The sequence below is a fragment of the Bubalus kerabau genome, chromosome 9, assembly GCF_029407905.1.
Source record: "Bubalus kerabau isolate K-KA32 ecotype Philippines breed swamp buffalo chromosome 9, PCC_UOA_SB_1v2, whole genome shotgun sequence".
Classification (NCBI taxonomy): domain Eukaryota; kingdom Metazoa; phylum Chordata; class Mammalia; order Artiodactyla; family Bovidae; genus Bubalus; species Bubalus kerabau.
Genome location: NC_073632.1, coordinates 50,915,425 through 50,937,285, shown reverse-complemented (window position 1 = coordinate 50,937,285; position 21,861 = coordinate 50,915,425). Strand labels below are relative to the sequence as shown.

The 21,861-nt window shown below is 37.6% G+C and overlaps 1 protein-coding gene across 1 annotated transcript; it reads left to right on the top strand.

Annotated features, from left to right (window-relative positions):
* Positions 1-17,358: 17,358 nt before the first annotated feature.
* LOC129619855 (60S ribosomal protein L23a-like) lies at positions 17,359-18,359 on the top strand. Its single transcript, XM_055535298.1, has one exon. The coding sequence runs from the start codon at positions 17,837-17,839 to the stop codon at positions 18,350-18,352; it is 516 nt and encodes a 171-aa protein (XP_055391273.1). The 5' UTR covers positions 17,359-17,836; the 3' UTR covers positions 18,353-18,359.
* Positions 18,360-21,861: the final 3,502 nt, after the last annotated feature.

Sequence of the window (21,861 nt, the reverse complement as noted above, 5' to 3'; positions counted from 1 at the left end):
AGTGAAAGTGAAGTCGCTCAGTTGTGTCCGACCCTCAGTGACCCCATGGACTGCAGCCTTCTAGGCTCCCCTGTCCCTGGGATTTTCCAGGCAAGAGTACTGGAGTAGGGTGCCATTGCCTTCTCTGAGCCTTTATGCAAACATAAATATGTATTCTGCCCTCCTTTTGTGCAGTTGGAAGCCACCATGCACACTGTTCTGTAGGGTTTTTTTTCTAATTATGTATATCAAAGATCTACCTATATCAGAACATAAAAGAGTTGTTTTGTTGCTTCTTATAGCTAAACAATATTCCATGGTATGGATGTACGGAAATGTCATTACAGATTTAGCCAATCCCTTATTGGTGAACATGCAATCATTTCCTTTTGTGCTGTTATAAGAAGTACAGTAACTAATATTGTATGGACTTCATTTTGCATACACCCAGGTATGTCTATAAGCTAAATTCTTTAAAATTAATTGCTCTGTTAAAAGATGTGCACTTTAAATTTTGACAGTTACTGCCAAATTGACCTCCGTAGATGTTGTACCAATTTATATTCCACCAGAAATATAAAGAGTGTTTGCCACCCCAGTGTTTTATCCAGTATCTGGAAATTTGCCTATCTGATATGTGAAAAAAGGTATGCAATAAGTATAATTTAAATTTGTGTATCTCTTATTATGGATAATGTGGAAAATTTATTTCTTTCTTTATTATTATTTTTAATATAAATTTATTTATTTTAATTGGGGGCTAATAACTTTACAATATTGTATTGGTTTTGCCATACATCAACAGATATTGGACAACTCTTTGTATTTCCTTCTCTGTGGATTCTGGTCACAGCGTTTCCCCACCTTTCTACTGGGTGGTTGTTTATTTTTCTTATTAATTTGTAGAAATATGTTAAGAAGGTTATCCCATTATCTGTAACATGTGTTGGGAACATTTTTTCTGCTTGTTGTTTGTCTTATGAATGAGCTGATAGTTTTTCTGCAAAAATGTAAATATAGTTGAACCTGTCATTTTAAAATAGTTTTACATAGTTAGGAAGAATTTGCTCTGTTTTGAGGTGTTAAAATAGTTTTCCCATGTTCTTTTCTATATCATTATTGTTCATTTTTTAAGATTTAAATCTTTGATCTTTTTAAAGAAATGTGAGTTAGGGATACCTATTTATTGTCTTCCAGATGGCTACCCTGTTGTACCAAACACTTATGAAGATTGTATCCCTTTGGTCCCATTTGTTAAACTGTTTCAGCATAGAACAGAGGCAGAGAAACTACAACCTGTGGCCCCACTCTGGCCCGCAGCCTGTCTCTGTAAACGTGTCTGCGGTCATTCATCTCTGTACTGTCTGGGGCTGCTTTTGCACCAGGAGGCAGATGAGTGGTAGCAACAGAAGCTGCATGGCTGCGAAGCCTAAAAGATGCCACTTTCTGGCACTTGCCAACTCTTGATATAGAAGGAGAAGAGGAGGAGAGGAGGATGGAAAAAGGAGAAAGCAAAGATATTCTGTACACAAATAGTATTTTCTGGGCATCAACTGTGCAGAGGGAAAACATTCATTAGGAGAAAAAAAATTGAAATGAGATTGTGAGTTTATTTTCCTCTTTTATAGTCTTCTCCCTTGGTAGAAGCTGAAGCTGGTACAGTCTGCTTCACAAAGACCCACAAATCTCTCATCATTTTTCTACCAGGCAAGGCCAAAAGTCCCTACAGAGATTCCAAGTCTTGTGCCTGCTCACAAATTTAATGAGGTGTGGATGATCTCGGGGGACTCTGTGGAATGTGGAAAGCTGGAGGTTTTTTGAACACATCTCTTTGGGATGTTGTGTACTACCACCTTTCAAATCTCCTTCTTTCTTTTAGGACTAACAAGAACACCTCTAAACTGGCTTTTATTATTACTTTTCAAAAATGTGTCGTATAGGATCCAAAGGATTTGTTTCCCCAGAAAGCAGTGTTTTTTCCTTCCAAATATTAAACAAAGGAATTTCTAGTTTGGCGTCTCAGTGGGTTACACTGGTGTTTTTATGCTCCAGCTGATTCCCTTCTGTTCTTAGACACAGTGGTTTTTCACAAGTTACTCACTAATCTCCTTAGGCACTTTGCAATCATCCTGAGCATGCTTCACCCTCTTCTCTAGCACCTATGAAGTACCAATTATTAAAAATCAGACTGACTTGCATGAGAAGTTCAAGAGGAAACAAAGTTTCTTTTATTCATGAGCTATAATTATGATGATAAACTCTAAAATGCTTCAAAAATATTTAATTTATGTTATACTATTATTTCAGGGTTTTTTTCTTTAGCAGTACTTTTTTTTAAATTTTTTTTTACTTTACAATATTGTATTGGTTTTGCCATACATCAGTTTTATGTCTGATTATACACTGAAAAATTAAAAAAGAAGACATAAAGAGCGTCCATACATTATTATTAGAAATAAGCATTATATATGAAGAATATTTATATTTTCAAAGCACCTTTACATACATCATTCTATTTTATTCTCAGAATAATCAAAAAGGTATGAATATGTCCATTTCATAGTTGAGAAAACTGAGTCATGGGTAATTTATTATTTAAAAAAAAACACCTTTTTTTTTTTTTTTTACCATGTCCAGAGTCATGTAGGATCTTGGTTTGGTAACCAGTGATGGAACCCATGCCTGCTGCAATGGAAGCACAGAGTCCTAACCGCTGGACCACCAGGGAAGTCCCTGCTTATTTTACAAATATAGTCAAAACATTGACATTACTCCACATTCAAAAGGAACATAAGGGTTTACAGTGAACAACTCCCCTTCACCTCTAATACCTGTCTCTCTTCCTGGAGGCAATTGCCCTTCCCTGTGTCTTATATATTCTTCTGGAGACATGGTGCGCTGATGCTGAACCTAGTTCTTTTTCATTTAATTAGTTCTGAACCTAGTTCTTCTTCATGTAATGATATATTCTGGAGATATTTCATATGAGTATATAGCAAACTTCTTTCTTATGGTTTCATAGTATTTGATTGTATAATGTATTTGAAACATTCTTACAGTGATGCACTTTTTAGGTCGCTTTTGATCTTTGCTACTTTTTCTTTTTAGCTGAGCCACATGGCTTGGGGTATCATAGTTCCTTGATCGGGAATTGAACCTGGGCCACAGGTGAAAGCCCACAGTCCTAACCTCTAGGCCCCCAGAGAACTCCCTCCATCTTTGCCTTTAATGAGCAACCTTATGCATGTGTCATGTACATGTGTGCAAATGTATCTATTGGAGAATTTCTATGTTGGAATTGTTGGATCAGAAAATACATAGACTTAAAAATTTGAGAAGTATTGTGACATTTTCCTTCATCAGATTAGACAAAGATTTTAGGTGACTTAGCCAAGACTGAAGAGCTAATTTTTAATGGATTTGGAGTTAAAACAAATGTTTCCTAACCAGAAAATAGGAGCCATGAAGAATGGTACATCTTGGGGGGACACTAAGTTCTTGTCAAATATAATCAATTTGGGGCGTCTGCAAGAGAAGAGGAAGAAGATTCACCTTTTGGGCCTACTCCATCCTTTCTGCTGCCCTCTGGGAACTTGTTCTCTGAACTGGAGGGCCAAGTGATGAACCGACCTCAGCAAGCCCAGATGGGTTTACCTCCTGTTGTTCTGGGCCAGTCAGTCTCGTAGACAACTGAGATGTGGGCTTGTACCAAAAAGTTGAAGAAATTAAAGGGCTTTGCCTCAAAAAATAGAAGGCTAGGAAGAAACAAGGAATGAGTTTTAAAAGGCCTTCAAAGATACTGCTCTTCTGCAAGATGACCCCTCGTGAACAGGCTTTCTTTGTGAGTTACTGTCCGTGGTGCTGACAACATCCCTGTGGGCTGAGGAGGGGTTGCTTTTCCTTTTCCTGGGGCACTAAAGTGTCTTAAACAAACCCTCCTGGGGAATTCTGGGCAGGAGAGAAAGGCAATCAAGGGAAACAAGAGAAGTAGAAAGGATAAGAGCTAGTTAAGTTGACTGTGAGGTGGGCGGAGAAGGAAGAGGGATTGGTATCTGATTGGATAGTGTCTACAAATCATAGTGATGGGGAGTGGGAGGAACATTTGCACATTGCCTTGGCATTCCATTATTGTATGCATATATTTCCTGAGGACTTGAAGAATCAAGTGAGGGTATAGAAAATACCTTAGAGAAAATTATCATGTGGAATTTCTTGAGTGGACAATTTTAGAAATAAGATGGATTACCATCTGCCTGAACTGATTTAACTATAATCCTGCCAAGAGAGGGAATAGACTGAATAACCTCCGGAGAACCTCACAATATTTGAAGTTACAACTTCAGTGAAAACATTCATCCTATTCTTGCTCTTTATCTCTGAGCTTCAGGGCAGCCTGGATTTAACCTAAAGTAACATCACAAGCTATACTGATTTTGTCTTATCTATAGTCATTTGCCTTCAAGTGTTGTTTTAATACTCATGAGAAGTTAATAACTCTCTCAACCTGTCGGCTCTTTCCTCAGCAGCATAAAAGTATAACACAGAACATGAATTCAATAAATCCAACTCACTCCTTATTGCTGCACTGAAATTGAACAATTTTTCCTTCACATGATTAAGTCTACAAAATATTTCTGTTTTGGTACAGAGAGAAACTCTTGGATTTATATTAAATTTAAGTGTAAAAATGTGATTTTTTTTTTAACATTTCTATCCTTGGCTTTGTTTTCATTTGAAATGCTAAATTTTCTGGTTGGAAAAACGTTATAATATTGGAAATTAGGCCAGAAACTCCATAAATGCCAAAATGTATTTTTCAATATTTTAATGGCCTCACTGGCAATGCAGTTGGCTCTGTGTTCTTGGCTGTGATTATAATCATTGCCGCTATAGGGGCACACTAGTTTCAAACTGAGCTTAGGGAGCTCTTGGGCATGAGCAGTCAAAGGAGCATCCAGAAAGCCTTCAAGGGCCCCTACTAGTGTATCTGTCTCCACACAGGGTGAGATTTCCCCGTAGGCCACCAAGAAAAGAAGCTGTTTTCCCCAAGGGTTATGTAATCCTGCCTGTGGGCATTGACTCTTCTAACCCTTCTCGTATTCCAAGTTTAGAGACTGCCCTCAAGTTCCACATCAAATTTCTCTATTCCAGGGCTGTGACTCAGTTTCAGTCTAAAATCCACTTGAGAAAAAACACTGAAGGGAAAGAGGATCATCCTTTCTTCTGGATTGGCTCTCAACATTTTCTTTTCCTCATACACAGTTAACAAAACTATCATCTCTTATTACACAGTGGTGATTCTTTGCCAAAGTGTGGATGGGCAGGGCAGAAGGGCTGTCCTTTTCTGCTTCACCCAGAGACACTTATCAAATGGAGGGTGGGGTAGGTGAGAAACTCTATAGAAAAATCAACTCACTCACACATAAATTCAACAAGCTGGCTATATTTTCTGACCAAATCTAATAAGTACCTGTCAGCTCTTTTGAGTTTTCTTTGTAGACAATTACCTAATCTATAAATTATCCAAATTTGCTTTTTTTGAGGTTCCATATTGTGTACTGCATGTACTATTATCATGATTATCATCAGAAACAACAACAAATACATACTGAGTGTTTACCAGGTAAAAGACTAGAACTGACCAATATAGGGATCTAAGGGATGAATGAGACAGAGGCTTCTTCCTCTCAAAAGCGTAATAATTGGGACACGGTTTGTCTACTTCTTTCGCCCCTATATGTTGGCAAGATGCATGGTCCTAGATGAGCCACTTAGCCACAATTCTCCATTCTCCTCTTTTTTTCCCCTTGTTTTGAACAAATGTCCAGTGCACAGTCTATGGTCTGAGTCGTGAGCATCAGATATCAGAAGTAAATGGAAAAGGAAAAGCAGAGCAGGGGAACAGCTATGGCTCACTCTGCTATTCTCTCCATTTGGCAGGGCTTCCAGACTCCCCCATAAAGCAGAGATTATCATGCCCACAAAAGACCCTGAAATCTTTCCCAGAAACCAATTGCCAGACTGGGAATTCTGAAGAACATAACACAAGTGAATACACATTATTTTCTTCTCTAAGAGCAAAAGATTATAAAAAGTAATAAAAGAAAATACAGTCATGAAATTTGGATTAAGGAGACAGTTATAGGCTGAGTTGCAATTGTTTATAGACAATTTTGAAGTATAATAGTTTAGATTTGGCTGATCCATAGCATGGATTATTATTAAAAAATTTTAAGTGGATTACAAAATAGGATATATAACAAAATATGTTTTCATAAAAAATAAAATAAAGGTATATTTATGTCTAGAAAAGACTATCAACTCCAACTGTTCCTAAGCACTGTGATTTTAGTTCATTTTATTTTCATACTGGGTGGGAATAGGGGATGAGGAAGTAAGAGACCAGACTATTTTGATAACAAAGCCCACAGAACTATTTAACTTTAAAAAATGTGAACATTTATCTCTTTGTCAAAAAGTTTAAAATCATATTTTTCAACTAAAAAATTTAATCTAGCCTTAGAAGCCAAAAAGTGCTACTATCCAGTAAGCAGTCAGTAAGTGACTGCTAATGGTATTATGTAGTGAGAATTGTCTTGAGAAAGGAAATCAGGAGTATATCACTTCTGAAGCTTTTGTAAAATCAGACTTCACCTCACAAGTTGCTGACAAAAGGATAACATTAGCATGGGAGCTACAAAGTAGAGCTCACAGAGCAGGAACTAGGTGGCCAGTATTAAAATCATACGGTGTCGGAACTTCTCTGATGGTGCAGTGGATAAGAATCCACCTGCCAATGCAGGGGACATGGGTTCAATCCCTGGTCCAGGAGGATTCCACATGCAATGAGCACCTAAGCCCATGCACCACGACTACTGAGCCTGCACTCTAGAGCCCACAAGCCAGAAGTACTGAGCCTCTGTGCCACAACAAGCTCATGCACCTGGAGCCTGTGCGCCACAACAAGAAGAGCCCCCACAATGAGAAGCCCTGTGCGCCATAACAAAGAATAGCTCCCACTCGCAGCGACGAAAGAAAGACAGCACACAGCGCAGCCAAAAGTTAATTAATTAATTAATCTGAAAAGTCATACTGTGCCAAGGCCAGATCCTGCAGAGAAAGAGACTGGGATGCTAACTTGCTGGCAACTTGTACCCTTTGAAAGAAAGTTCATTGAGCATCACTGGGTCCATCTCCCTGACCTTTGATTCCTTGATCCTCTGCTCACCACACAACATTCTGATGGTTAGCAAAGTACAACTGGTGTGGTGACTGAAGGTTTATTTCCTTTATTGTGAACTAACTGGTTTTCACAGTAACATTGGGTGAGTGTTTTTGATGTTCCGCTGAGTTGAGGAGCAAAGTGTGTAGTGAAGGAAATAAGCCTGGGACATAGGGGCCCAAGAACAGATAGTTCCCCTGTGAGTCTCCCTCTGAGCAGTCAGGCAGCCTCTGTATAGTTCATGGCTTTCTTATCTATAATGCCAACCACAATATTCCCATGTGAAAACCAAGTGTGCACATTACCCAGAATATTTACTCTGGACCACAGCCAAAACTTGACTCGTTGATTAATGCATACACTGTTTATGGTTTTTGTTGGTCTTCCTTATCCTCCCTGCTTCTCTGGGAACTGACTGTACTCCCAAACCAGAAGTGGGCATGTAAGCTGGATGAAACACAAAGTATTCTCTACCCTTCTGTGGTCAGTGATCCTGCCAGTGATGGGAACATGACTCAGGACAGACCCATCAGAGTCCTGCACAGGATTGTATCCAGCTGGACTCCATTTGCAAAACAAAATATAAGACTGAGCCATTCATTCAAGTAGCCAGAAGACTGTAGCACAGGTCCAGGGAAAACAGCTGACTGATCTCAGGCAAGTCACTTAAACTCATTGGAACGCAGTTCCTTCTTCTACAGAGTAAGAACTCTGATCATGACCTCCTGGAAAGTTCTGACATTCAGAGGTGAAACCTCTCTTTTTCCTTTTATGTAGACACTGAACCAAAACAACCTGTGAGCTAAAGTCTACCTCTGTGAGTTTAGTCTATTGATTCCTTCTCAGTCCAACAACTGGGTTTTCCAGGAACTCAGATAATTGCAACTGGAGGCCCAAAAAAAAAAAAAAAAAAGCACAACATAAAAAAAAAAATCATACACCATGACCAAGTGGGATTCTTCACAAGGATGGTTCAACATGTGTAAAATCAATCAATGTGATACAACACATACACAAAAGACAAAAACCACATGATCATCTCAATATACGCAGAAAAAGCATTTGACAAAACTCAACATCTATTCTTGAAAAAAACTCTTACCACGGTGGGTATAGAGGGAACATCTCAAAAGTGTAAAAATTATTTATGACAAATCCACAGCCAATATAATACTCAATGGTGAAAAGTCAAAAGGCTTCCCTCCAAAATCTGGAACAAGACAAGGATGCCCACTCTCACCACTTTTCTTCAACATAGAAGTCGTAGACACAGCAATCAGACAAGAAATAAAAAGTATCCAACTTGGAAGGAAAGAGGTAAAATTGTCATTAGACGCAGATGATATGACACCATATATAGAAAATCCAAAAGACTTCACACAAAAACTACTAGAACTGAAAAACAAATTCAGCAGGGTAGCAGGACATAAGATTAACATGGTGGCATTTCTTCATGCCAACAATGAAACATCAGAGAGTGTGAAAAAATATCAGTTTTTAAAATCTCTCCAAAATAATATACTTAAGAATAAACCTCACTAAGGAAGTGAAAGGCTTATACACTGAGAACTATAAAACATTAATAAAGGAATTTGAAGATGACTCAAAGAAATGGAAAGATACCCATGCTCTTGGATTGGAAGAATTAATACTGTTAAATTGAATATTATATCCAAAGCAATCTTCAAATTTTATGTGTTCCCTATCAAATTACCCGTGCCCTTTCTCACAAAACTAGAACAAATAATCTTAAAATTCATATGAAACTATAAAAGACCCAGAATTGCCCAAGCAATCCTTAAGAAAAAGAACAAAGCACAAAGTCATTACCATCCCAGACTTAAGACAATATAATACAAAGCTACAGTGATCAAAACAGTGTGATATTGATACAAAAGCAGGCATACAGATCAATGGAACAGAATAGGGAGCCCAGAAATAAACCCACACACCTACAGTCAATTAATCTTTGACAAAGTAGGCAAAAACATCCAGTGGGAAAAAGATAGTCTCTTAAGGAATTGGTATTGGGAAAGTTGGACAGCCTCATGCAAATCATTGATGTTAGAACATGCTCTCTCACCATATACAAAAATAAACTGAAAATGGCTTAAAGACTTAAATATAAGATATGGCACCATGAAACTCCTAAAAGAGAACATAGGCAAGACATTCTCTGACATAAATCATACCAGTGTTTTCTTAGGTTAGTCTCCCAAAGCAATAGAAATAAAATCAAAAATAAATAAATGGGACCTGATCAAACTTACAGGCTTCTGCACAGCAAAGTAAATCATAAAAAAAAATGAAAAAATCCTGAGAATGGGAGAGAATAGTTGTGAACGATGCAACTGACAAAGGCTTAATTTCCAAAATATACAAACAGCTCATACAACTTGACAACAACAGCAAAAAAATAAACAAGTCAATCAAAAAATGGGCAGAAGACCTAAAAAGACATTTCGCTGAAGAAGAAATACAAATAGTCAATAGGCACATGAAAAGATGCTTAGCATCACTAATCATTAGGGAAATGCCAACCAAAACTACAATGATATAGCACTCCATGCCAATCAGAATGGCCATCGTTAACAGGGCTACAAATCACACTTGCTGGAGAGGATGTAGAGAAAAGAGAACCCTCCTACACCGCTGTTTGGTGCAGCCACCATGGAAAACAGCATGGAGTTTCTTTAAAAACCAAAATAGAGTTACCATATGATCCAGCAATCCCACTTCTGTGCATACATTCAGACAAAACTACAGTTTGGAAAGATACATGAATGTTCACTGCAGCACTATTTACAAACAAGCACTATTTGGAAACAACCTATAAGTCCGTTAACAAATGAATGGATAAAGAAGATGTGGTATATATATACATATACATGTGTATATATAGATATAATAACATATGATATATCTATATCATATACTGTAGTTTTGCATAATATTACCATTGGTGAAAGTGGATAAAAATATAGGCTCATTCTGCATTATTTCTTACAACTGTATATAAATCTACATGATCTCAATAAAAACCTATGGCTGATTCATGCTGAGGTTTGACAGAAAACAGCAAAATTCTGTAAAGCAATTATTCTTCAATAAAAAATAAATTAATTAAAAAAGAAAAAAGTTCTAAAAAAAGGTTCAATGGCATAGTGGATGAAGAGGTATAAAACCTATTATGCATAAAATAAATAAATTACAAGGATATATTGTACAGTACAGGGAATAGAGCCAATATTCATGATAACTTTATTTTTTTAGTATAAATTTATTTATTTTAATTGGAGGCTAATTACTTTACAATCTTGTATTGGTTTTGCCATACATCAACATGAATCTGCCCCGGGTGTACAGGTTTTGGAATATAATCTGTAAAAATATTGATTATTTTTTTGTGTACCTGAATGTGTACCTGAAATTCTATAATATAATAAATTAACTATATTTCAATAAAAATTTTTGTCAACTAAATTTTGTTTTTACACCAGTAGAACAAAACAGGTGAAGCTTTATCCTGATAATCCAAAGAATGAATTCTTAACATGAGGCCTCATTTATACAGGTCAGCTTTGTCCCTTATTTATGTTGTCCTTGAAATCACAAATAGGCAAGCAAACTAGTGGTCACTATTCCTATCTTACATGGTTTAATACTGATCAGGAATGTTTAGACCTCATTTTCACAGAGTACATCATGAGAAACGCTGGACTGGAAGAAACACAGGCTGGAATCAAGATTGCCAGGAGAAATATCAATAACCTCAGATATGCAGATGACACCACCCTTATGGCAGAAAGTGAAGAGGAACTCAAAAGCCTCTTGATGAAAGTGAAAGTGGAGAGTGAAAAAGTTGGCTTAAAGCTCAACATTCAGAAAACGAAGATCATGGCATCAGGTTCCATCACTTCATGGCAAATAGATGGGGAAACAGTGTCAGACTTTATTTTTTGGGGCTCCAAAATCACTGCAGATGGTGACTGCAGCCATGAAATTAAAAGACGCTTACTCCTTGGAAGGAAAGTTATGACCAACCTAGACAGCATATTCAAAAGCAGAGACATTACTTTGCCAACAAAAGTCCGTCTAGTCAAGGCTATGGTTTTTCCTGTGGTCATGTATAGATGTGAGAGTTGGACTGTGAAGAAGGTTGAGCACCAAAGAATTGATGCTTTTGAACTGTGGTGTTGGAGAAGACTCTTGAGAGTCCCTTGGGCTGCAAGGAGATCCAACCAGTCCATTCTAAAGGAGATCAGCCCTGGGTGTTCTTTGGAAGGACTGATGCTAAAGCTGAAACTCCAGTCCTTTGGCCACCTCATGCGAAGAGTTGACTCATTGGAAAAGACTCTGATGCTGGGAGGGATTGGGGGCAGGAGAAGAAGGGGACAACAGAGGATGAGATGGCTGGATGGCATCACTGACTTGATAGACGTGAGTCTGAGTGAACTCCAGGAGTTGGTGATGGACAGGGAGGCCTGGTGTGCTGCGATTCATGGGGTCACAAAGAGTCGGACACGACTGAGCGACTGAACTGAACTGAACTGAAAAGTGATTCACAAATTAAAAAGTAACATTTTATGGGTAAGTTAGTGGTAAAGAACTCACCTGCCACTGCGCAAGTACAAGAGACCCAAGTTTGATCCCTTGGGAAGATCTCCTGGAGGAGAGTATGGCAACCCACTCAAGTATTCTTGCCTGGGAAATCCCATAGACAGAGGAGCCTGGTGGGCTACGGTCCATAGGGTAGCAAAGAGTTGGACATGACTGAGCAACTTAGAACATGCTATTGGGTTGGCCAAAAAGTTAGTTTAGGTTTTTCCATGTTACAGAAAACCTGAATGAACTTTTTGGCCAACCCCATATTTTTATAAATTAAGATGGAGAATGGCATATAGTAAAATTTTAAACAACCTTGCAAGAAACATCATTTACAAGGGATCCACCAAAAATAGTCCTTCAGTAGGACATACCAGTAATATTTAAGTTAGATTCTTCCCCAATACAAAAAATTAGAAAGACAGAAAGAAAAAAAAAAAAAAACACACAGGTACAAAGGAAACTAAAGATATTTGTCAGTGGATACTTCATTTAATGTTACTAATATATATAAAACCTGAAGGCAGCTAAGAATTTTCTAGGAATATATGAATTATTAAATTTTATTCCATTGAGTAATGGTAGGATGAATGGAGAATCTTGACAAAGCATTTTAAAAAGTTCCAGGTCCAGATGATTTCACATGTGAATTCCTTGAAATCATCAAGAGCATTTCTATCTATGCTATTTAAATCATTCCAGCACATAGTAAAAGAATGCAAGCTTTCCAAATATTTTTGACAGCCAGCATAGTGCTGAAAACAAAGGGCAAAAATTACAAATCAATTACAAAACACCCTAAGTATAAATATTGATGCAAGCATCTTATGTAAAACATTACCAAGTGAATCCAGCATTAGATTAACAGAATAGTATACCAAACCAAGTAGAGTTCATTTCAAAAATGTAAAGCTGGTTCAGCATACAAATTCTATTAATAAAATTCATCATCATAATTTTTCAAGGTAAAAAACCACATCATTAAGAGATTTCAAAAGTCATTTAAAAAATTCAACATCAATTGCTGATTAATTTGATCCCCAGGTCAGGAAGATCTCCTGGAGAAGGAAATGGCAACCCACTCCAGTATTCTTGTCTGGGAAATTCCATGGACAGAGGAGCCTGGTAGACTATAGTCCACGGAGTCGCCAAAGAGTTGGACACATCTTGGCAGCTAAACAACAACAGCAATATTGTGCTCAATTGACAATTAAAACCAAAGTTTAAAAAATAGTGACACAAAGATGTCTTAAACATGACAAATTATATATTCAAAATAGTGTCACATTTAATAATTAAATATAAGAATTATTTCCATAAATATAATGAATAAGCTAAAGTTGTCTATGATTTAATCTTGTAGAAGTCCTTGTCAAACAACCAGAAATGGGAAAAAAGAGGTGCAAAATATTGGAAACAGACAAAATTATCATTTTTCAGATGTTACTATCTACCTGAAAAACATGGCAGGTTGAATCGCAAAGATATTAGAACCATTAGAGAGTTCTATTAGGTGGTCAAATTAACATTAAACACAAAGCTTTCTCAATTATACCTCAGTAAAACTGAAAATTTTTTTAAACACTAAGCTTTCTTATATGTTGACAATATCAGTTAAAAAAAAAGATGGTATTCACAATAGAAACAAAATGCATAAGACACTTAGAAATAAACAAAATAAGTAGTGTACAAATTAAGAAAACCATAAAACAACAAGAAACACTGCTACTGCTGCTAAGTCGCATCAGTCGTGTCCGACTCTGTGTGACCCCATAGGTGGCAGCCCACCGGGTTCCCCCGTCCCTGGGATTCTCCAGGCAAGAACACTGGAGTGGGTTGCCATTTCCTTTTCCAATGCATGAAAGTGAAAAGTGAAAGTGAAGTCACTCAGTCGTATCCGACTCCTAGCGACCCCATGGACTGCAGCGCACCAGGCTCCTCCATCCATGGGGTTTTCCAGGCAAGAGTACTGGAGTGGGGTGCCATTGCCTTCTCCAACACGGGTATACTGCACACCTATTTCTGTCACCCTTGTTGTCATTGTTACTGCCTTTGTCCCGCAGAACATCCAGCCTTCTGTTTCTGGAACAACAACTGCTTCCTGTTCTGGGGCTTCCCTGGTGGCTCAGACAATAAAGAATCTGCCTGCAATGTGGGAGACTGGGGTTCGATCCCTGGGTTGGGAAGATCCCCTGGAGAAGGTAATGGCAACCTACTCCAGTATTCTTGCCTGGAGAATTCTATGGACAGAGAGAAGTCTGGTGGGCTACAGTCCATGGGGTTGCAAAGAATCGAATATAACTGAGCGATTAACACTTTCACTTTCACTTTCTGTGGGTTTCCTGCCCCACTGTGTGCAGACTTGTTATGCCTGTTATCTATGTGTCTAGCCCTTTTTCAGCCAAGGGGTAAGTAAACAAGTTACCCAAGCGAGGATCACTGAATTCTCTCCAGAATCTGAAAACTGAGCCTCGGACAGAAAGCTGGTGGAGCTGAGGAATTTGAGTGGAGCTGCAGATCACTATAAGTGCTCTAGGTCTTTTCATGCCCACATCCAGTCCTTCAGCTTTTCTTCACATCTGTGAGCCCCTCCACATCCTTTCAGGAATTCCTTATGTTACATTTTTTCTTTAAGTCAGTAAAAATTTGCTTCTGATTTTTTTCAACCAAATAACTGTAACTGAATCTATAATAGACATACTATTACAATGATGTCAATTACCTCTAAATTAATCTGTTATTCAATATAATACAGGCTCAGCTGGTTAGTAATTTGCCTGCAATGCTGGAGGCCTGGGTTGGGAAGATCCCCTGGAGAAGGGAAAGGCTACCCACTCCAGTATTCTGGCCTGGAGAATGCCATGGACTGTACAGTGCATGGGTCACAAGGAGTCGGACACGACTGAGCGACTTTCACTTTCAGTTTGCAATAAAATACACACCAAAATCATAACAGAAATGGAACCAAGCAGTCTTAAATTTCATCTTGAATCACCATCAACTTTGGTTACATGTTAGAATCATCCGAAGAATTTTCACAACTCTCTTTTCCCAGGATGAATCCCAAAGCAATTAAATTAGGACCTCTGAGTGCAGGACAAACTGTTTATTAGAGCTCTTTGGTGATTATGATGTGCTGCCAACACTGAGAATTACTTTTCTAGAAGAATAAACATGTAAGACTAGTGAGAAATTTCTGGGGAGGAAAAAAAGAAAAAATGAGCAGGCTTGTCCCATGGGCAATTGAAATATAAAGCTATAGTAAGTAAAGCAATGTCCTCCTAGCATAAGAACTGACAGACAAATAGAACAAAATGCATACTCCAAAAAACAGTCAAATCCAAATCCATACAATTGAAAATATAATAGACATAGCATTTAAAATCATTGGGGAAAAGAGGGACTACTCTGTGAACAATGTTGGGACAACCAGCTAACCATTTGAAATAATGAAGCCATTAAAATAAATTCTAGATGACTCAGAAGTGAAAATTAAACTATAAAAATATGCTGCTTTTGCTTATGCAATATATATCCATCCTTATCTTGGTAATGAAATCCCAGTTTTCCCTGGGAAGCTGCTCATCAGCAATTTTCAATCTATTTGACTGAGGGTTGAAGTAAAAAGATGAAAAGATATTAACTCTCTCCCTTAAATAATATAATAAAAGCAATGAGATATTCACTTATTGACCATCATACTGGCAAAATAAAAAATTTTTTTGGTAATAGCTGGTCTTGTTTAGTATGCAGCGATTAGAAACTCTCAGAGTGTAAATGGCAGCAAGCATCATAAATATATATACCTTTAATCCAGAACTTCAACTTTTGGTAATATAATACAAGCTTACAGTCAGTCACAACCACACAGATTTTATTGATCATAGCTTTGTTTCCACAGTGAAAAAATAAATGTCTTTCAAGAGGATAACTATACATGTGTTGACATTAAATATATCCACAACTCTTGACACTTATTAGAATTACTATTATTTTTTTTTTACATTCTAATTTTTAATTTTATTTTATTTTTAAACTTTACAATATTGTATTGGTTTTGCCAAATATTGAAATGAATCCTCCACAGGTATACATGTGTTCCTCATCCTGAACCCTCCTCCCTCCTCCCTCGCCATACCATCCCTCTGGGTTGTCCCAGTGCACCAGCCCCAAGCATCCAGTATGGTGCATCGAACCTGGACTGGTGACTCGTTTCATACATGATATTATACATGTTTCAATGCCATTCTCCCAAATCTTCCCACCCTATTATTAAAACACACAGAAAATAAGTGTTAGCAAGGATGTGGAGAAATTGGAACCTTTGTGGGAATTGGTGGGAACGTAAAATGATATAGCCACTATGGAAAATAGTATTGTGATTCCTCAAAAAATTAAACATAGAATTACCATATGATCTAGGATTTCCACTTTCACTTTGGGTATATATCTGAAAGATTTGAAAGCAGGAACTCCAACAGATATTTGTACACAGTCCTCACAACAGCATTATTTGTTGTTGGTCAAAAGTAGAAGCAACTCAAGTGTCCATTGATGGATAAATAGATAAGCAAAATGTGGCCTATATCTTCAATGGAATATCAGCTTTAAAAAGGAAAGATATTCTGATACATGTACAACATGGATGAACTTTGAGGACATTATGCTAAATGAAATAAGAGAGTCAGCAGAGGACAAATAAAATATGATTCTACTTATATGAGGATCTACAGTAGTCAAATTCATAGCAGAAATTAGAATGGTGGTTGCCAGGGGTTGGAGGGCGGAGTAGGGAGTTCTTGTTCAATGGATAGAGTTTCAGATTTGCAAGACGAAAAAGTTCTCGAGATGGATGATGGTGATGGCTGTAGGACAATGTAAAATGTACTTACTGCCACAGAACTGTGAGCTTAAAAGTGCTTAAGAGGGCAAATTTTATGGTAAACATATTTCACAATAAAATTTATTTTCTATTAAAAAAGAATTTGTTTATTTTGATTTCCTCAAACTTTGTCTTTATTAATATTGTCTGGGAAATTTGCTTTTATGATGAGTCATTCAAGAAGGACTCTGAAACACAAGTTTTGCGATAAGCAGAGCTTCCTAGAGGTCCTTCTTCATGGTTGCTTTTATAGTTTATGATCTTCAATCATATTTATTTGTAATCATTTTTCACAAAGTAGGAAAACTTTTTTTTAATAATTTTATTCATTTATTTCTGGCTGTGTCGGGGCTTCATTGCTCTGCAGGCCTTTCCTGTAGCTGCCGTGTGCAGGCTTCTCATTGCGGTGGCTGCTCTTGTTGTGGAGTAGGGACTCGAGGGCTCGCAGGCTTCAGGAAAGGCACATGGGCTCGGTAGCTGTGGCTCCCAGGCTCTAGGGAAAAGCTCAGCAGTTGTGGTGCTCGGACTTATTTACTCTGCATCATGTGGACCTTCCCAGATCAGGGATCGAATCCGTGTCTCCTGCATTGGCAGGTGGATTTTTAACCACTGAACCACCAAGGAAGCCCAGGAAAAGTCTTTTTAAAAAGAGAGAGAGAGAGAGCAGAACGCTTAAAAACATCAAAGAGGATCCTTATACAGGGTCAATAACAAATGCAATTATAGAAAATTAGGTGGTGACATCATATCTTAAGTTACAAGTCACTTCTTTGTGGGGTAATTTTCCATGTTGGAATTTTGCTTCACATTTTTTCAGCAGCCCTATTTCACTCCCAGAAGCTAGCTGCTCATAGATTCTAGTGGCTCAGTCATGCATGCCAGGGACCCAAAATCTGAGAGGATTCACTTGGTTAACCAAGAACCCTTAGCCAGAGGCAATCTGGTTTCTTTCCCAGGGCTAGTACAAAACAGTGAAAATATTTCCACTCTAAATAGAAACTACAATCTAAAAGTAGCCCTGTTCCCTTTTCTTTTAAAATTTGAACACAAGCAGAAACAAAGAGTAGGATTTCGGTTTATCTTACACTGAGGTTCAAGAAAGGAGTTGTAGCAAATATAAAACAAAATCTTAACTGGCACTAGATTACATGACAACTCCTGCAGTTAAAACTGTACCCAGCCTTTTCATGACGATGGCGCCGAAGGCGAAGGAGGAAGCCCCTGCCCCTCCTAAAGCTGAAGCCAAAGCAAAGGCGTTGAAGGCCAAGAAAGCACTGTTGAAAGGTGTCCACAGCCACAAGAAAAAGAAGATCCGGACGTCGCCGACCTTCCGGCGGCCCAAAACACTGCAGCTCAGGAGGCAGCCCAAATATCCTCGGAAGAGCGCCCCTAGGAGAAACAAACTTGACCACTATGCCATCATCAAATTCCCCCCCACCACCGAGTCAGCCATGAAGAAAATAGAAGACAACAACACACTGGTATCCACTGTGGATGTCAAGGCCAACAAGCACCAGATTAAACAGGCTGTGGAGAAGCTCTATGACATTGACGTGGCTAAGGTCAATACTCTAATCAGGCCTGATGGAGAGAAGAAGGCATATGTTCAACTGGCTCCTGACTATGATGCTTTGGATGTTGCCAACAAAATTGGGATCATCTAAACTGAGTCCAGCTGGCTAATTCCAAATATAAAAGTTATCGCTATGTAAAAAAAAAAAAAAAAAAAAAAACCTGTATCTAGTACAGTTGCTTAGTATAGAACATGATCAGGAGAGAAGAGAAATAATGCCAACTTCTTGCCAGAAAATCAAAACACTAAGCTATCCGCATGTATCTGGACAAAATTATAATTCAAAAAGATACATGCACTCCTATGTTCATAGCAGCATTATTTACAATACTCAAGACATAGAAGAAACAAAAGTCAATCAACAGGAGAATGAATAAAGAAGGCGTGGTAATATATACAATGGAAACTTACTCATAAAAAGGAATGAAACAATGCCATGTGCAACAACAAGGATGGACCTAGAGGTTATCACACTAAGTGAAGTCAGTCCAAAAGAGAAAAACAAACACCATATGACATCACTTATATGTGGAATCTAAAATATCACACAAGTGATCCTATCTACAAACCAGAAACAAACTCACAGACATAGAGAAAAGACTTGCAGTTGCCAAGGGGGAGAGAGGGGGAGAGAGGAGGACTTGGGAGTCTGGGATGAGCTGATAGAAACTATTATATATCGAATGGATAAACAACAAGGTCCTACTGTATAGCATAGCGAACCTATATTCAATACTCTGTAATAAACCACAATGGAAAAGAAAAAAACACTAAGCCATTTGTAGGCAGATAAATACCTTCCAGTAATATCCATTTAAATATGTACTGAGGTTTATAGACAAAAGGTACCATTGTGAACACAGGTTAGGATCTTAGGATCCTATGTAATGTGATCCAAGGAACCAGATGACTTTGATGAAGTTCCCCCTTTGCAATCAAACTCAGCAATATTGTTCAAAAGGAACCAAGAGAACAGGAAAAATCTTCGGAGTCAAACCAGTTATAACTGGTCTCTGACCAGTAGTGTTTCTGTTCCAATATAAAGTCACTTTTCTAGGGGACTTCACACCATCTGTTTCTGAGGTTTATTTAGACCAGTTTTAGTGATTTTATGCCAAAGGTGCATAAAAAAGTGTTGTTGTTTAACTCATATTTGGCAAGATATTTCTTGAATAAATGAAAGAGGCATGACACCTTCATATTTCTGACATTTTAAAAATATTTTCAAACAAAACACTGAAATACTATATAACAAAAATATTATCAAAGCTCTGCCTACTCTCATTCTTGCATGTGATTATAAGTCATTCATTCCAGTCACCCACCGTCCATGGGCATGCATCTAGAACTGAAGTGGCATACTGACTCTAATAAATGCCAAACCTTGCTGAGAAACCTCAGAAATCCATCCAACAGTTGATGGCAATGAGTCACATGACTAAAATAATCATGTGACTAATGGCTATGCTCTTAGTATAGCTGAAAATGAGAAGACCTCATGACCCAGAGATGCCAGGACTAGGTATAAATACAAAAATACACTAGTAAAAATACAATGAGACATGACAGCATGTTCATTCAACACTGTCTGTAGTAGCATAACTGGGAAAAACCTAAAAGTTTATCAGCAGAAAATTACATGCATAAACTGTAATATAACTCTATAACTGAATAACAGAATTTTAACTTATAAATGTTAAAATGAATGATTACTATCCATACTAACTTAGCTCTTGAAAATATAATTTTAGTGGGTAAGAGCAATATTTAATATTTCATTCAGTATAATACCATTTATATACATTTTAAAGACATACAAATGGTGAAAATTTAAAATGACCTAAGTGTCCATAAAGAGGAGACTGGATAAATGAAGGCAGTATATAATGGAAGGTATCTTTGTTTAAATGATGGTGTAGAGCTCTATTGATTGACGATGAAAAGGTCAGTGATATTTTGCTAAATGAAGACGCAATATGTACACTATGATCTGATTTTTACTTTCCAAAAAATGTGTGTACATGCATAAAAAATGTTAACTCAGGCTATTCTGTATAATGGGATAATTGATAGGCTTTATTTTCTTCTTTATACCCTTCTGCATTTTTCTGAATTTTTCTCTGCAATTAGTATTACTTTTATAAGCAGAAAATAACATTTTACTATAAAAAAGAAAAAACAAAAATACAATGTAGCAGATTTCCAAAGATGGCTGCACCAATATATTTCTCACCCACCCCCCCATGCTTTTATTACAGTATGACTTTGACATTTCTCCACAGAGAGCTAGGAAGGAGCCTCTGTTCCCACCCCTTTAAAAGGGGCCAGCTTTTATGACTTGATTCTAATGAAAAGGATGCAAAGTGACTGCATTACTTCCAAGGGTAGGTCTTAAAAGATGACACAGCTTCTGCCTAGTTCATTCTCTCTCTCTCTTCCCATCTCCCCTTACCCTTGGAACCTAGCCACTGTGTCATGATTTAGCCCAGGTCACATGGAGAGGTTTCATGGAGATGTTCTGGCCAACAGCCCAGCTAGGGCCTCCCTTAGCTAAGAGCCAGCATTGACTACCAGACATGTGAGTGAACTAGCCTTTGAATGATTCCACTCTCAGTTTTTGCTTCATTCAGTTGAGGCCCCAGACACCTCTGTGCCTTGCCCAGAATCTGTGAGCATAATCAACAGTTGTTCTGTGCCACTGTATTTTGCAGTAATTTGCTACACAGTCCTAGAAACTGGAACACACACAACAAATAATATTACTTGTTGTTTCAAGCTACACATGTGGTCAGAGTAAATTAATTGACTAAAATAATCAGTTTTAGCTATCTTGTAGGGCTGAAAATAAACATATCCCCGTGGCTCAGCAACTCCATGTCTAGGTATAAACCCTGGGAAAAAAGTGCTCAGTGAAACACAGACTAGCATGTTCATGTCAACATTGCTCGCAGCAGGGTAATTGGAAAAAAACTAGGAGTCCATCAGCAGGAAATTAGGCATATAAATTGAGGTGTAATTGTATAATAGAATACTCATAGATGTCAAAGTAAATAAATTATTGTATGCATTAACTTCGCATGGATTGGATACATACCAAATTCTTTATAATAATTTCTCCTAGGAGTATGGGAGGAAAATGGGACCCGAGAAAGGATCCCATGGGACTTTTAAAGGCATTTTCAAGGTCAAAAATTAAAAATAATAATAGTAAAACAAATTTTTAAAAACATTGATTTGAAGCAAATATGGCAAAATGCTAACATTTATCCTAATTATGAAAATCCAGGTGATTATAACTCCCCACATACTTTTCTGTATTCACTTTCTCCCTACTACACCAAAAATAAATCTAGTTATTTAAAGGTTAGTGTTTCTCCGACATAAACCACAACAGGATTCTCTATAATCCACCTCCCAGAATATTGGAAATAAAAGCAAAAACAAACAAATGGGACCTAATTAAAATTAAAAGCTTCTGCTCAACAAAGGAAACTACAAGCAAGGTGAAAAGACAGCCTTCAGAATGGGAGAAAATAATAGCAAACGAAACAATGGACAAATAATTAATCTCAAAAATATACAAGCAACTCCTGTAGCTCA